Raw genomic sequence first — 18,516 nt, forward strand, 5'->3', positions numbered from 1 at the left:
ACACTGAGGGCCAGATAGGGTCCTAAGCAGAAACCTGTTTTAACACATAGTGCACGGTAGTGCAGGTCTGGTGTAGTAATTACCCCAGCCGATGGGGTCGTGTGCTCTGTGTCGTTTGTTTACTTATTTGCCTGTCAACAGGATTATTCTGCAGTAAACACACCAGACCGATTTTCATGCAACTTCGGAGGGTCTAGCACAGGCCAAAGATGAACCCATTCGATTTCAGAGCCAATCCACAATTTGTTTTGACCGTTTATTAAAACTTTGAGATTGGGTATTTGGTCCACTGAATGCATAGGCCTGCGTGTTAGACCAGAGGTACTTGCGCATGATGGCTGCGTCCGTTTGGAACGGGTATCACTCGTCCTCAGATATAACGCAACGTGTCCGCAAGACACCTGCATACATGGACGGTAGGGGCAGTGTATGGGCAGTATGGGGATATGACAGCGTCTGGGATCAGTATGGGCGCAGAAGAAGAGGCAACAACGGTGGAAATATGCGTGTCAGAATCGACAGCACTTGACATGCAAACTTGCAAAACTTGGATACAAGTTCAACAGTGTTCCGTCCGTGCACGAAGGAAAATCTAGTAAAAGCAGAGTGGGGACGGAACTGTTGGCATGTTTTGTCCCCTGTCATCACGTCTGAGACCAATTTCCCAAAAAATTAGGATAAGTGTATGTCGTTGAGTAAATCTATAGTTGCGCCAAAACGATTGCGGTTGCAGATTTGTATCGGGACATGTAGAAAAGAGGACTATTGGTCATGGTGGAGGTTTGTGTACAATTTTTTTTTAATGTTTAATTTTTTAAATGAAATGTCGAAAGTTTGAATGCAAACAAAAGTTTGGAGAACACAGGTAGGCTGTATGTTAGATGAATTCATTGGTTAAACTTTGACTGATGGAGTCTGACCTCTGGCCATCTCATGACAACACAGCAGAATTGTGTAAAAACTGAAATTTGCAATGCGCCCCATACGCCTTTTCCCCATTTACGCATCGCATGGGCCACTCTGCGCTCCGCTTCGATTTCTTTTATTTTGAAAATTATCAATCGGAAGTGTTATTGTATCCCGTGCAGTCTGACTTGCTCTCAGGTCCGCTCGGCTGCAGCAGAACAGACGAGAAACCATGGAGCGCAACAAGACGCGTTGGAGAGACTCACCAAGCGGAAGAGGAAAGTGCCACTTTCAGATCCGTTTATAGCCGAAGTCACTTTCAGCAAGTGGGCAGGTTTTCCAACACCAGCAGGTGGACACAGTTTTTCCCAAGCGTGCGTAAAATTTACCTGGAGAGGTCTGGGAAAGAAAATAGTCGTGGAGTGAGCAGCTACCAAAGAACGCGAGTGGAAAGGAGTTGTAAAAAGCTGCCCGAAGGACAGAGGAGAGCCTGGCGGATGGAAATGCTCCCAGTGTTGTTTTATTCCCACACATTTGGACATTCCACGTAGTTTTGGGAAAATACCGTTGGTGTGCGCTGCGTAAAAATCTCAGATTTTTCACGTCTCATGCCATAACGAGGAACAGACACTTTTCTTAAGAAAACTGTGAGCGGACCTGAGATTTTTTTAAAAATTATTATTATTATTTTTTATAATAAAGAAGGAGGCTCCGGGCTTCATCTGAAAGCCAGAACAGTTAGGAACCATGGTGAAGTTTCATAACTCCGACCTATGGATAGCCTGGATGGTCATTTTCTGCATGGAGGGTAAGTTGTATAACACTTGGAAACTTGTGTACCTGTCTCCAACTAATGCGCCTCGTGCACTCTTAATGCAATTATAATATCAAGAATAATAGTAACGACAATAATAATAATAATAATAATAATAATAATAATGATGGGATACATATTTCAAACGGCTTTCAGATTTCGTATCACCTGGACAAATGATTACTATATAATGTGCCCACCCAGAGGTACCTGGACAAATATTGTTTCCCGGACCCAACCTCTCCAAGACCGCGTGGCACAGCCGTTTGATCCCAGCCTTCCTTATAACTGTATGTTTGAATCAGGCTCACAAATTCGCGGCATTTCCACAAAAATCAAAGCACCCATTTAATATGACGTTTCCCCTCCGCGTTACTCGTCGCCATGTTACTCCCGAAAGCACTTTTGAATGTGCACATAATGCGCTCTTCGTGCTTTATATCGCCTTTGCGCGTCTTACACAATATGAGGTCTAAAATTACTGTTGTTGTTGTTTTAAACACACTACCGCCACTGGTACACGTAAAATGTGATACAGTTGTGGGAGTGTCTGTTTTGAAATAGAAACGGAGCAGACGGTGGACTGTTACGCTGGTAATCCGTCCGATTAACGGGAAGTATGGTGACCAGCAGCACAGGAGAGGCAGGCAACCCCAAAGGAAAATCTGTCTATATTCCTATAATTCTTCAATGGGAATCGAACCGTCTGTATGTCTGGGTGCGTTTTGACCTTAACGTTGTTCTTGTGGTGTCATTCCTGCTGCAATCGAACAATATTCTCAATGAGAGTGTTTATAACTTTCGTGAGTTTGTTTGACTTAGTTGGCTTTGTATTATAAAATATAACAAACATGAATTATCACAAATGAGAAGTCTTTTTGTATTTTGGACAAGCTGTAGTTCAGAGAGCACATTAAGGGAATATAACTCACAAGAAGATAAATAACATTAAACAAAAGCCTCATCAATAAATGGTCCTAATTTCTAGGCAAAATTTGTTTGTGTATGTGAAGAAGCCTAAAATGATTTTCTGAGTCAGATCAATAACTAAATAATAAAATAATAAGTTTAGAAATGAAATCATATTTAACTTTTCATTCTCACAAATGTTCAAATCGTCACAAAAATGTGAAAGCAGAGAAATAGTAGAATGTCAGCCCAGTCTCCCTCTGAGCCTCCTGTCAGGACACAGAGCACTTCCAGCGAACCATGCAGACACAACACACACACACACACACACACACACACACACACACACACACACACACACACACACACACACACACACACACACACACACACACACACACACACACACACACACACACAGAGGACAGACTGACATGTCAATTTGGACAAAACAATTGTGTGAGATTGAATTTAGTCCTGATTGGTGATTCACTCTGCTGCTTGCTTATTTAGCGGTATACCTCTGCAGGGAGTGGATGTGTGGTGTCTTGTCAGCTTCACTCAGCGGTTACACACACACACACACACACACACACACACACACACACACACACACACACACACACACACACACACACACACACACACACACACACACACACACACACACACACACACACACACACACACATACAAATAGTGCATGCTTTGATTTTCTACAAGTGCTGCCCCTTCCTCTTGTCTGATAAAACCCTCTGAGAAGGAAACAGGACTGTGGTCACTCCTACCTTTTTACTTCTTGAAGTAATAAGCGTCCAAATGTCTGTCTTTGCAGTGCATGAAATCCGCATGACTTCACTAACAGCGTGAGTCCGGCAGCTCTGTTAACAAGCCAACTTGTTCAGAAACAAGGTGGGGAGCTGCCAGTGTTACTATAAATAAATTCCGATGCAGCTAAATCAGTATTGATCGTGGTTGCTTGTTTTGACTGTGTACTTACCTCCACTTTTTGCATGCCAGAGATTGTCACTAGATTGATCCGATCAGTTCAACTCAATGTTAGTTGGTGGCTGGATTGTTTTGACTCATTGCACGATGAAACCTGAGTTCTTTCAGCTTTTACAACACATGTTAGTTTCTGGCAAAAATCTTTAATCTTTTTTGTCAGAATACCAAGGTTTTTTTTTTTTTTTTTAATTTCTTTTTTAGCTTTAATGCCACTCGCATACTGATCATTAGGTGTCTGTAGCTGTGGATGTATGGGAGTTTTTAAAAAAAAAAAAGCAAACAAAGCAGAAAACTGTGAGAGACAGAAGGAAGGAAGTTTCGTAAGTGACTTGGACAGGACCTGTCAGGGCCGAGTTCATGGCCGGACCCCTCGTACTTACAGCATTAGTCAGAGGACATGTCATGTCCTCTTCAGCCATCAAAGCTCCCCAGTTACACATAAATATTGTATCACATCTTCTCGCTTGAAAATGGGCACCTTACAGCTAGAATAGTTAGCTTTGTTCAGATCTGCAGTGCTCAAAACATTTGAAGAAAGTTTGGTAAAGTTAGAAGAATAAACGGCACCGGCTCTATGCTAATAAATAGATTGGTTCAGTTGTTGTCACAACAACACCCCCGGCGATACCGACACAGAGCTGCTCTGTTCGCGATGCCCCGCTTTAACGATCCACCCTGAACAACCCTCCAGGGTGTGGCAGGGACCGATCCGGAGGTTCAATCAATTCTGCAAATTAGATTAAAGCGGAGGTGGTGGCTCTGAACTTTTCAACTGTTTTTTTTTTGTTGGTTTTAGTTGTCTGCACAGCGAATCTTATAGAACATTTCAAATTTCCATACACAGAAATGTTCAGATGGGCCCTCCAGGGTTGTCCGTATGTTTGGGAAGAAGAATCCGGGGAGGAGCATTCAAGCAATAAAAAAAAAAGGACATGGAGTGCTTCTCAAACTCATTGACATTCAGGGCATTCGTGTCCGCATCAAAGCCCAACTTAGACCAATTCTTCTCTCCACTTTCTCTGTGAGCTTGTTAACCTTTGAGGCTCCAGGCATCAAATTAGATTGTGAGTCTGGTCTGTATGTTGTTTACATTGTTTAATTTGTTCAGTTTGCTGATTTAAATTCTCAGTCAGCCTTGTCACTAAAATATGTAACAGACTGGGTTCCCATTAGCAGTTAGTGCAGGCAAAAATTTAACCATACCTTCAGCTTGTATTTTCCATAGCTACAGTATATTAAAGTAGGCAGCAGGTCCAAAATCTGCAATAACCTATGTTAAAAAAAAGAATGAAAAAGAAACACGTTATTATTGGCTTGTAAAATCAGCTTTGTTTCATTCAGTTAAAAATGTTTTTTGTTTCTGACAATGACAGAAAACAGCGCGACGAGATTTAAAAAGAGCAAAATATGTTACATGGCGGACTCAGTTCAGCAGGTCCTTTACCACAGGTGATCTTGCACAGGTTTTTTTTGTTGCGCAATGCAGTGAGCGCCTTATTCAGAGTACGCCTCTCATGCTGCTATTGTCGAATGCGTATGATAAAAAAAATCCCAGCCCCTGTGTCGGTTTCATCTGATAAGTAGTGGGGTTTTTTTCCCCCTCCTCTTTCCGCCTGCTACTAAAAAGGAGCAGCTGGAACAAGAGTGTTGGACAGATGGAACTTTCCACCTCGATTATTTTTCTCACTAAAAATAGCCTCTCAAAAAATTAAAAGACCTCTGGGACCGCTTGCAAAGTGCATGTGCGTGTGTGCGTCCGTTTGAGCGACAGGGGCGCAGGGAACTTCAGACGACACGGTCCTCAGATGATGGCAGCAGCAGCCATCCGGGGACTGTGAATGAATAAATGATGGGCAGATATTTGGAGGGGAGCGAGCGCAGCATTTGCCCGGTCCCACGGTCTCTTAAGCACACATTAAACTAGGCCCCAAAGAGTCCACGGGCTGCTCTGCGGCACGGCGGTCGGCCAAGCATCTGGGGCAAACATCTGATGTGGTCACTTCACAGAGGGGTTGGAGGTTTGGGGCTTTGAGGTTATGGGGTTGGTTGTACCTTTTAATCAGAGTGTCAGATGAGGGGAAACATGAGTGAATCAGGAGCGTGTCGGGAGCAGGAGGGATGTTGTTGATGGAAGGATGTCATCAGGCGGGTTTTTTGGGTTAGATGACGAAGTGTTGGGGAAATCAGGTGTCAAAACAAGCTCGTGTGGAGGCAGTGCACTTGTCAAACTTGCTTTTAAATTCAGAATGATCCTTTAAAACATTTAATTTGGCTTATCTTTGCTTTCTGGTTTCCTACGGATGCATCATTCTGTGCAGAGAAATTGCGTGGCTGAGACATTTTAATGTCTATATTTTATGATATGTAAGACATTTAATCAGTAAATCAAAGCTGCAATCAGAGTCTGGGTTGTACTATGAGCAGAAGTTTGATCTCACTTTGGTTGAGCAAGAAGGTCATCGCTCTGAGCAGCAGTCATACTAATTTCTCTATGAAGTGTGATAAATTCACTTTTGGGAAAGCTGGTATTTTAATTTGCATCATTTAATGACTGAAGGAGGAAAAAGAAACACTACAGTCCTGCTGTAGTGCTTTGTTTGTTTGTTTGGTTGCAGGTGCAGAGGGGATAATAGCACTCCGAAAGCCAAAATCATATCGATGACGAGCCCACAAAACATAATCGAATCTACATGCTTTGAGTGTGTCTGACAGTATGTTGATCTGTAACATACTGTGACAGGTCAGAGCATTCGGAGGGGAGTATCTTTTAGCTTTTTTTTTTTTTTTTTTTTTTTAGTGTGTGTCTGTCTCAGATGAGCCCTGGGCTTATGCATCTTTAAAGCAGATGTCTTCCTCATGTCGTGGCACCCAGAATATGCTCGTCTTGAAATGAGCAGTTTTGCTTTGCTGGCTCTCGAGGTTCGACCGGGCGTTCGCTGACAGGACATCACATCAGGAACTCAGGGGATGCTTGGTGCATGCAGATGCAACATTAAGGGGGACTTCTGTTACAAAACTCATTTTTGAAAAGTGGTAAAGTTTTTACTCTGAGCCTTTACATCCATAAAATCAGTCATTTTTCTACAGTTGTAAGTTTAGTTGTTGTTCACTGTTTGTTTCAAAAATGTTGGCATAAACAAGAGAGTGGAAAAAGTCCACTCAGTAAATCTTAGCAAAGTCATGTAAGTAAATCAGTGCTCTGAGCTGCAGTCATAAATTGGGACTTTCCACACATCTAGCAGAATAAGTATTGATCCTTTTCAATGTCACATCAATAACACAGAAAAGCACATTTTTAAAACCGCAGTCCAACTCGAACTCTTTTTTTGTGACAGAAATCACAACGAAGCAGGAACTGTAGTCTCAAAGTGCTCCACTTTGCTCTTAAATAAAGGTCCTTCCTTACTTTATTTGTCCTCATAAATCTGATAAAAACAGAGCCGTTTTCTTTCTTCAGGACAGCCGCTCAAACGTTGGTGCCTGTAACAATCCATGTTAATTGACGTATAATTTACAAAAGCCCTCCCACACCATTCACTTCCTCGTGTGTGTGATATATTGCGGCTTTCAGTCAGTGACTGCCAGAGGGTCGTTAAGTTGATCTCCGGTATTACCAAGAATAGTTGCTTTGTTTATCATTGTAAGCCTTTTTGAGCTCTGATCAATGGCGAAGGGAAATGCTCCCGTGCGCACATTATTCCCACAGGTGTGCTAGCAGGCCCAGCGTTTGTGCTCGGGCCCTCTAATTCCCCTGGCAAATAAATTACAGCTGATCCCCAAGGATCAAGGTTTCCCCTGGACTCTAATGACCTCATTAGTTTGATCCACCAATCACAAACCTCCAGGATCCAGACAGTCAGATTGTCTCTCTGAGGTTCAATCGGTAGATTCCCGCTCGGAAGTGAGCTCAGTTTTGTCTGTTTATTTAATGTTTATTTTTATAGGGACAAATATGTAACCAGTGCCACAATTTGCAAATAGTTCGTTTGCAGTGCCCGTTCCTAGATGGGCCTTTTAAAATACATAAAACTAAAAAACTCAAATCACATACACAAGAAATAGTACAAATCATAAACTCAACAATAAATATGTTCAATCAAAACTCAACAAGAGAATGCAGATAGACAAATATGGGATGGGCATTTCAAGTAAAAGTACCAGTCGAAATTCGCTCAGAACTAATTCTTCTTCTTCTTCTTCTTATTAATCGAATATTTTGCTAAGCTTTTTAACCTTGCTCACCCTTTTAATGTGGACAGATGTCCTTTGTTTCTGTATAGAGTACATTTATTAACAGCGTTTTTGATTTGGTAAGTGGCTACCTTTCAAAATGAAAACAATTTAAAGAAGGGCTTATTTAAACATCATGCTCACTGCCCATCAGTGTGCACAGCTAAATTGTTTAAAGCTTGACGGTAGTAACATCTAAATGGTCAAATTTCTTTCCTAGAAATAATATTAGATTCCCCCAAATTAGCAAATTGTACTCTCAAATGTCCTCCCAATGGAGCCTATCCGAGCTCACTCTGGGTAAAGGCAGCGTTCACCCTGGACAGGTCGCCAGTCCATCACGGGGCCAACACACAGAGACAGATGGAAACAAAGACCATTCACACACTCATTCACACTTAAGGGCAATTTGTAGAACCACCAATTAACCTGAGGTGCATGTTTCTGGATGGTGGGAGGAAGCCGGAGAGAAGCCACACAGAGAACATGCAAACTCCACACAGAAAGGCCCAGGCCCGGATTCAAACCCCCAACCTTTTTGCTGTGAGGTGACAATGCTAACCACTGCACCACTGTGCCAACAGCTCACAGTTAAATCTAAAAGACAGCAACATGTAGCTAGCAAAATAAAACTGCCGCAAATTGATTTTAATTTAAGGTCCAAAAAAGGCAGTAATAGGAAATAAATGAGATAATTTAATGTTGAAGAAGAAGTAAACTGTTTCTAAAGTGAGGGAATAAAGCACATAGTGTAATGAAGTGCAAGTTCATGCATAGCAGTGAAATTGTCATCTGATTGGTGTCAGCGGTGCCGATTTCCTTTTGAGGCTTCATCTGTTCAGCTCCCAGCTGACCAGCAACATCCAATCACATCCATCCGGGGGGTTTAGGTGCTCTTTAAAACCTGTCAGCTGTCACTGTTACTCCAGATTTGATATAAAGATGGACGTCATGACAGTTTCCCAAAAGTTCTGAGATATTTTGGCTTCACTTTTTTGTAAAAGAGGAGGAAGTTGTGACCCATCGTTCATGTTTCAGCACCTTGTGACAACGAAACTTTAGTTTTGGGATTTTGCTGAGGTCTCATGCTCATGTCTAAATTTTATAATATTGTATCCTTAAGTGTTATCTGAATTAGCTGCTCCTCAGATTTTGTTTTGATTTTCCTCAAAGAGCAGAGCTGTATCCACACAATCTAACTGTATAACCATTTGCTACAAGTAGTCCAATTTTTCATGTGAATGAAACAAAATAAAGAGTGAATATTTAAAGCGCAAATTATTGCAGTCATTTGAGAGCAAAAGTCTTTTTTTTTTTTTTTAAGTACTTATTATTAATTCAAGCAAAGTTTTTTCTGTTTGACACCCACCAGATCCAGTTAGATTAGAAGTTTAATCAAGAAATATGGTGATGATGATGAGGATGTGGCCAGCCGAAGAGATTTCACAGTGGTTTTTAGCACAGTGCAAAAAACAAAAACCACACAGCTCCTTCGGCAGACGCAGACAGTTTATCCCCGGTCCATTGTGACGGACACCACTTGAAATGTTAGCAGTAGTGGGAGCTGCATTCACAATAGGCTGAGAGGTTGTTTCTGGTCAGAGCTTCCTGACATGAGCGTGTCCTGAAGCAAGGACTATATATAGGTATTTTTAGCTGTACTCCCCGGTGTACAGTGGCCATGTTTCATTAATTTGAAATTGATTGTTAATTGATCTGTGGAACTAATGACTAAATGACCTTACAGCACTTGATGAACCCATGGACTGAACTGGCTGGTGTCACACTGCGAGATAATGAAGATCCTGCGACCAGCTCTGAGTGCACGGTGGCCCACTCAGTGGTCTTGACTGGATAATTGTCCAGGCTCCAAAAATACATTGTGGTTTATTCAGTACTCCAGATGAATATAATTTTCTAAATTGCATACTTTTCCACTTGATGGGTTGTCTGTGCTCTTTTGTAATGGCTTCCTGTAGTGTTAGGTGCTCGGCTGAGAGCACCTACAGAAATTACATCTCTCGTTTTGAGTGTTCAGAATCCTTTGAAGGTCAGAGGTCATGGACATGATGTGGTTTCTAAAAAGATTGGAAAACAATCTTGGAAAACAATCCGCATTTGCAAGCTTCTGGTGTATATACACTCTTTCGTTTGTTGTTAAGGTCATTTCCAGTGGACCTATTATGCTAATCTTAATTAAAAAAAAAATATATATATATGTATATGATCTGGGGATTCAGTTAAAAAAAACAACAACTCATTTATCTAATTTTATACTGTCCCTTAATACAGCCTCTCAGTATGAATTAAGTCGCTTCAGCTCCTGTCTCCTCCAGACCCCTTCCTATGATCCCGTTATTGTTTGATTGGCCAACTTCCAGGAAGCACCCAGTGCTTGTGAGCCCCGCTGCTTCCTCTTGCTGGTGTGGAGGTACTGAAAGGACACTGTAACCCTACCAAGTCACATCATTTCTCATTGTTTATTGGACATGGCAACTCATCAAACCCATTTGTTTGCGTAAGAGCCTGGATCTGATCCGGAATATTAAAGTAAACAGCGAGAACATTCGCAGCAACAAAAATAACAGTGTGACATCGCTGTTAGATATTACACACATTGCCTGCTTATTGTGTCAAATTATCGCAGGCTGTATGTACATTTTTCCATATATGCCCCTGCTAATAGGTGTATGTTTGGGAAATGCGCTAACGTACCAAGTAAAATAAGAATCTCCCTGCACCATCAGTCTGTACTTTGTGGGTGTTTAAACATTGGCCATGTTTAATGTGAACATCTGACATTGAAACATTATATAAATGACAGAGAATACAGAAGATCATAATTAGTCCTCTTTAATCATGTTTTTAATTTTTTTTTTTTTTTATCTCTGTGACAGTAGCATGCTAGTTTAATGTGGTCAGGTTTAACAGATGAACTTATTGAACTCCTTTGTCTGTTGTTCTGACATCCAAAGATTTAATGCTGCTAATGGAGTGAAAATGCAGAATACTGCAAAGAGAAACTGAATAGAGGGGAACAAAGTAGAAAAAGGGACAGATTCTCCTGCATTAAATATGCCCAGGGCTTTTCACCGCCATAGGTAATTCATAAACTGGCTGTTGGGGTAAGACGCTGCTGTTTTATTTGTGCTTTTTTTCTAGTTCAATGTCTCCACTCTCAAAATGTATTAGTATGTACCTCTGTCACCAAAATAATCACATAATAATCACACTTCCAAAGGCAGCAGTGTGGTAAAGATACGTAAAGGTACATTTTTGGTTTTAAGGCATTCTGGCCATCAGTTGCTGAAATCTGGAAACATGATAAAATTGTTGTATCTGTTTCATAGATCAATTGTAAAATGACAGTGTGACATTTGATAATTGTGTGGCATTTGATAATTGTGTGGCAATTGATAATTAAGCTCACAACTGGACGATTTTAGGGGAAAACAAACCCACAGGTTAGTCAAACTTAATTGGAAAATAAAAAAAAAAAGGCAAATGTTTAAATTGCTGCTCAAACAGTCTGCAAACTGTGATTTACATTTCAAACTGACATAAATCTCTGTTTGTGGACAGATTTCTCAATTCAACTTGCAGCGTTTCCCAGAGGAAATTGGCCAGTGGCTGCATTTATATAGTGTTTTTATCCAAAGTGCTCTACAGTAACCTTCAGGAGCAATTTGGGTTCATTGTCTCGACCAAGGGCACTTCAGCTTGTGCACTGAGGGAGCTGGAGATCGAGCAACTAACGCTGGGGTTGGTGGAACCACTCCACCTCCTGAGCCACAGCCGCCACACACAGCAGAGGCAGAACGAGCTGTCTGATCACAGCAATCGATGATCGAGGTCCAGCACGGTAATACAGACTCTTTTCCCCCATATCAGCAGCTGATTGGGTTGGTTGGTTTGTTTATATATATTTTTTTTTAACCGACTTGTAAAGAAGGTTTCTTGGTGTTCTAACAACAAAATGAACGTAGTATATGATCGATTGATCAATCACCTGGCTGCTGTGGCACTGCTAATTTCCCCTGAAGCCTAATAGAGCAAATACTGTATTCTATAACACTAAAAAGTTCTTCTGAGGCTCTGCCTAACTTCTTGTGCCCCATTTCATATTGGTGTTCATGTGTTTCTGGATCACAGCAGTTAGTTTGGCAGGTAAAATAACATATAACAACATCAAAACAAAGACACGAAGGGTTTGTTCAACACACTTCCAATAGTATACGAACATACAGTACTCTTACATGTCAGGACTCTTATTTGTAATTATTTATTGTAAGTATTTTTTTCTCAAACTGCACACTGCTGCTCTGCACATACCGGAAATACCCGTAGCATCTGAATGCATCACCCATCAACACATCTGCCAGCTTTAATTACTTTACCCAGAAATGGCCGTGTTTTCCTGCCGTCTGTTTCAACACTAAATAAACACAATGATGGCATCTGTCCAACAGCAGTATGATGGTACTAATGAAACATCAACTTTTGTTTGAGCCAAGATGGCGACCATTGAGGGTTAAATGTGTCCAGCTTTTCACATTAAATTTTTGAACCATTTTGAGTGCATCATCCCTGTTTACTGCATGTTTCCATACTTGTCAGTGTGAACGTACTCATGCACTGAAAATAGTCAGTTTAAGTACTTAATTTGGAACACAGCATACGTAAGTGGAGATAAACGGAACGGTTCCTTTTAAAATTTTAAGGTCTGGACAAGAAAAACATCAGAAATTCCAGTAAAGCCAATCGTATTATGTCTGTCGTTAACGCCTCTTGCTCCACGTGCTCTGTCTAGTCAGGACACTGGACTGAGATGTCCCTGCAGTAGTGCAAGGTGAGCCCTGGCTGTGACACACTTCGGCCTCTCAGTTAATGTGTGTTAACTGCCCGAATCGCTCCCTCTAGGAAAGATTGTGCAGCAGCTCTCCGTATAGTTTCATTATTAGTCCCTCTTTTGTATGGTGCCCCGGAGCCCCACTCTCTCACTATTCTTCTACTCTCTCTCATTCAGGTGTCATTCTTCCAAAGCGCCGGTCCAACTTATCTCTCTCTCTCTCTTTATCTTGACCTACATGCCTCTATGTTCCTCTCCATCCTCCTTGTACTCTTTTATTTGTGTCTGCTTTTGGTTTTACATCGCTGTGTTTTCCAGTTTCCCCGTCTTTCGCTGTTTTTCCTCTTTCCACTCACAGTTTCTCTCCGTGGCTCTCTTTTCACGCAGTCGTAAATTTTCTCCCTCCCGGCCTGTATTGCGCCGTCCTCCCACACACTCTGTCGACGCACACATGACTTTCCAGGGATGAGGATGAGACTGAAAAGTGGTCCCCGGTTGTTCTGTCCTTGCAGACAACGAATGAGCATGTCAAATCTGATGCATGTGAACAGCCAGGAAGAATGGCGCATTAGGCACACAGTGAGAGTAAAAAAGAGAGAGCGAGCCAGAGAGCGAGGGAGACAGAGAGAAGGAGATCCCATCTGTACATTGTTACAGCAGACTTCACCCTAACATTGTCTCTGTTGTATCCAATAGAACAGGAGGGGGGCACCAGGTGGGACTTTGACAAAGTGGGGAACACACACAGTTTATGCGTGCACACATACACACATGCAGACACACTTGCAAACACAGACATACCTTTGCAGCACTTGCCCACACAAACAGTGTGCATACAGCCATGCCCTCCTCCACCCCCCACCCCCCACACACACCTGAGACCATAAAATGTATTCATACAGAATTACAGTTTGTATGTTACATAATTTTTTTTCTTCTTCTTTTTTTTTTTTTTTTTTTTAAAGAAAACAGGAATTATTGATGTTCATTTTGTTGCCCAACAAAGGTTGAAAATCAGATAAATAAATCAATAGCTCAAAATGTAATCAGATTTTTTTTTTTTAAATACAATTTGCAGCATCCTATTGAAATTATATTGCATGTGCTGCTCTTTGTTTTCCTTTGGGGAAGACCTCAAACAAAAGGGGGAACATTTCTGTTCATTTGTTTCCAATGGCGCCACCTAGTTTTGCTTTAATTTGTCTCATTCCTGCTCTCCATTAGCTTGCCTTTATTGGCACTCGTTCTATCCTACTGTTATAACCTTAATCAATCAGCATGTGCCGAAACAAGCCAACACTCTGCCACCACTACAACTACCTAGGGCCTGAGGCCACCAAAGCAAAGTGTATTTTTTTAAATAGTTTTTAAAGGGAGTGTCGCTTTTTTTTTTCAAATGCCAGCAGCGTGACGAGGCGCTGAGTGTTTATTGTGCCCTGACCGCTGAATGTTTGCAGTTTTTTTTTTTTCCCCAGTCACTTAGAGTTGTAAAAGGTTCAACATACGCTGTTCTTGTCACTGTCACTTTTTACACACCTGTCCAATCGCAGTAAAAGAAGGGCGGGACAAATGCACTTGACCACTGACAATAGCCGCTGATTGGTCTGCCTTTCAAAAGACTATAATCACAGAGGAAAACGAAAGCTGTGAGCAATAGTCTGACGGAGTCAGGCTAGCTCTCCATAACTGTAGAGGGGAATCACGTGTGTCATATTTGACATATAAACCATATTTGCTTGAGGCAGTAAAGTCACTGTTCTATCATAGTAAGCAGCCTGCTACACTTCACAGGTGCTACAGACATTGAACAAAAACCCACACTTGTTTTTTCTGCTAATGACACTGTCTCATCTGACTTACAAACATAAATACATCTCTGGTCCTAAAACCAAACTCAGTGACTTTAGTGAATGAGCATTCAGCCTCATCAAAAGGAAAAGCAAGAAGGTTGTGAGTAGAACAGTCAGAAAAGATAACAAAAATAGAATAATCGGATTGTTTAAAAAAAAAATCATTGCATCTGCAGTTTTTGTGCTTTTAAAATAAAGCTTTCTATATATAACTTTGTAAACAGTTTTATATATTTTAATATACATGTTTCTGTAAAAGGATTCCAGGCTGTAAAGCTCTCTTTAAAAGTGATGTAGAAATCCAATTTGTGTGCAGCTCAGGTCCATAGATGAAAGCTTTTGTTGGTACCATTTGTCTACAGCAGCAAAACTATATTTGCAGCTTCACTAATATCCAGCATCCAACAACTACTACAACTGACTGTTAACCTGAATAAGTTGATTTTGTTAAAAAAAAAATAAAAATAGACAATTGATTGCCTTAAAAAATTATAAGTAATTAATTATGTACAAACTATATTCTCTAAAACTAGTAGCCAATATGTTGGAAGTAATATTGGAAGTAATCATTTAAGTTCAATGCACATTTTTTGCCCAACCCAGCAATAAATACATTTTGCAGTTTCATTTAGTGTTGTTTTAACACTCAAGTCAAACATTTAAGCTGAAAATCCTGAAAATGTGCCCTGTTTACTAATAAAGACAGAATGCAGTTATTAAAACCTATTCAAACTAACATAACAGCAGTAAAGGACAGTAAGTAGCTGCATGACTTTCCCTTTCCCCATCCTGCTTGGGTTGCTCCGTACTCAATCAGTCATCAGTCAATAAACACGACTTCTGTAGGCAGGGTAACCGTGGTCAGCAGCTCGTCTGACCTTTTCTCTCCTTTCCTCTGGACTTTCATTCTCTTATATTCTGAGCTAAACTTCATCATGATGACCCTTAAACGACTAAAACCAGTTGAGATTATATGCCAAAGGTTAAATTAAAAAGGAGAAGACGGCCACTGTTATGTTACACTCGGTGAGACCTGCTTCACCAGGTGACCACGTAGGCGGTCATAGTCGAACAGCGATATAAGGGCCCACCATATGCTCCGGTGCCCCTTTGACCCTTAATCCATGCCCCTACTGTCTTATCTGGTTGCCCTCCCTGACAGTGCGGAGACTGGTGGTGGGGGCAGGGAAACACTCTCCGGTACGATACCCACTGCTCTGTGTTTCTAATGCACTCAATATGCAAATCCACTTGGCCCCAGGTAGATGTGGTGCCAGAATCTGAGAGGCCAAACTCACCATCAATAACACAAACCCAAACAATGACATACCTACCCACCCACACAAACACACACAGATCCTTCCCCCCACCATCCCTCGTGCATTAATATCACCAGGGTATTGCACAGACTTAACTGATAATGCCAGATAGTATTGTCGTTGACCTCACTGACACACTATGTGTGTGGGTTTGTGCCCTATTTGTCCACTATACTACAAAAAGCCTTTTAAGTAGATTCCAGATATTGGAGCAGCTTTAAATAAGCGTAACACAATAATGGAATGCTGGACCACATGCACGCTTGTCCCACATGACATCGACTGTGGGGAGGGTTGAGGGGAGAAACACAGAAACCTGGCAGCCATAGAGAAATACAACAATGAGGATTTTATTTTGAAAATGAGGATAATAGTTCTTTGATTAGAGGTACCTGGACACTTTCAGGACACAGTGCTAATGAGCAGACATACCAAGCAAAAATGACAAAGGTTGGTTACTGTCTAATACTACTAGTACAGCAGTTGTAGAATCACTCAGGATCACTTTGCCACGCAGAGTTTTTCACAAAAGAGAGTTTTTTCACCTCGAGCCTTAATGCTGTCAACTGTCAAAGTTGCTCTGAGAGCTACAACCTTCTCAATTTCCGCTTTATACAGAGATTACCCCACTTGGCATCACAAGCTATCTAAAACCACCTTGCAAAATAGCTGAAGACAAGATGAGGAGCAGTGCAGAGTATTAAATTGGATGCAATGCTCACGCTGAACAGAAAAGAGATGGCTGTCTAAACTGAGGGCGAATATTATAGGGAGAGCACAAAACATTGAAACTGATTGCTACATGAAAATTTCTCTCACATTACTGCGGCATTATTAAAGCCAAAATCGACGTGGATTGGCTATTTTGTGTAGTTAACTGTATGGTAAAAAACAGTATATTTATTGCATACATTCTTTCTATCTAAACCTAAATAAAAAAATACTGTATTTGTACTAAAAGAGAACCATTTTATTTACTCACCTCCCTTCAGAATTAAGACCGAGCTGATCGAGACGTACTTTCTTTTTTTTTTTTTTCTTTTTAAGTAGAACAGAGAAATACAACTACTGTATCCACTTGGATCCTTTAAACGTCTGTAATTTGACACTTGAATTATTATTATTTCACAAATACACCTTTGATGTGTGAGTCTTTTCATGTTTTTCATATCTTTTATTTCCTCCTAGCACTTCTGCCTTTTTCTGTCTCAGCTGTAAATGTCTCAGCTTTGAGTTAAACCCTCCGCGTTGCCGTCGTATGACTGAGGAAGCTGTGACTTGCTAGCTTGCCTCCTCTGCCGAGCCGTGGCTGCTGCTGATCCGTGCTCAGCTTGCCTGCTAAGAGGTGATTTGTGAATATGGAACAATGTGTAAACTATTGAGCAGAGGCCCAAATCATCTGCTAAGATGGGCTTTGCTGCAGATTATGTCTGTCATTTGGTCTGTGACCCTGGTTTATAGATTATAGATAGCTTTGGCTTTATTTGATCAGTTCAGTGGCACACGAGCAAGTTGTCGCATGTCAACACACACGCTGACAGGCAGTTGTGAAATGACACAGGAGAGCTTTATTGGGTGTAAACTAAAGTGTTCAAACATAATTCTTAAGTGTCCAAACAACTGGACAAGCACAGAGACAAACAAACAAACACATGTGTAGACTGAAACGTTAGTTTCTAGTTTAGTTCTCTTGGAGTAAAGTAGAAGAAGAAAGTGTGTCTTTCCTGTGATAAACATTGGATGGGGTTTGAAGACTTCCACATGTTTATCTTCCCAGAGAGGCTGGCGCTTCTAAAGATATGTAGCTTGGTAGGAAATGCTCTGCTGCCTGCTAATTTCCTCTTGATTGTCTGTGACAGTCTGCCAGCCAGCTCCCTGTGATTGGAGATCATGACAGGGTACATAAGGGATGGGAAGATCAGATAAATATGATTGTGTGAGCTTGTTTACTATATATATATGCTCGCGGAAGCTGTTTGAAATCAGATCTAGTGCGAAGCAAGAGCCAGTGCAGGCCAGTCACATCGTGTGCAGTGTGACCAAACCCTCTGAAGCAGCATTTATAGGAGTAAAAGTTTTTTAAAAACGGATGATTGGTGGCCTAAAAATCCTGAAAGTTGATAAAAGAGAATCATCTGAATTTATAATTTTATTATTATCATTATCATTTATTCATTTTGCATATCAAAATATTTGAGTTTTTCATTTATTTGGTTGAAGAAAAATAATGAAATAGTCTTGTAAAGATCTCTTTGGTATTATACTCACTAACAACTTTAGGATATTTATAACTGTTATGGTGATTCAGTGAATGCAAACAAGAACTGACTTTATACAAAACAGGACTGCATGCTGTTTTTTAGGCATTCATAAATTTGCTTCTATTTTTGGCCTTTCACTGTGAAATGGGCTGGACTCTTGAATCAATAATGCGAAAAAGTGAACCAGGCTAAATCTTTTTTTTATTTATTTATTTTTTTTATCTTTGAGCTTTATGCTGTTGTTGAGGAAGCTGAACTTAAATTCATAGATTCATATATATTTAGATCAAGCACAATTATGATCCTGAACCTTATGTTACCGTCAGGTCTTGGTTGTACAGTTTACAACAGGAAATCCTTCCTCTGGCCC

The 18,516-nt window shown here is 40.9% G+C and overlaps 1 protein-coding gene across 1 annotated transcript in view; it reads left to right on the forward strand.

The window, feature by feature from the left end:
- The first annotated feature begins 1,138 nt into the window (after positions 1–1,138).
- Positions 1,139–18,516, forward strand: part of igsf11 (immunoglobulin superfamily member 11) — a 109,601-nt gene continuing 92,223 nt past the window's right edge. Inside the window, exon 1 of the mRNA XM_069703006.1 lies at positions 1,139–1,714. Within this exon, the coding sequence (XP_069559107.1) occupies positions 1,654–1,714 (61 nt within the window). The 5' untranslated portion in view covers positions 1,139–1,653. The remainder of the gene's footprint in view (positions 1,715–18,516) is intronic.

This window comes from Brachyistius frenatus, unplaced genomic scaffold, assembly GCF_029030835.1.
Source record: "Brachyistius frenatus isolate BFR_SWC_R1_liver_20210118 unplaced genomic scaffold, ASM2903083v1 Contig_1, whole genome shotgun sequence".
Taxonomy (NCBI): Eukaryota; Metazoa; Chordata; class Actinopteri; family Embiotocidae; genus Brachyistius; species Brachyistius frenatus.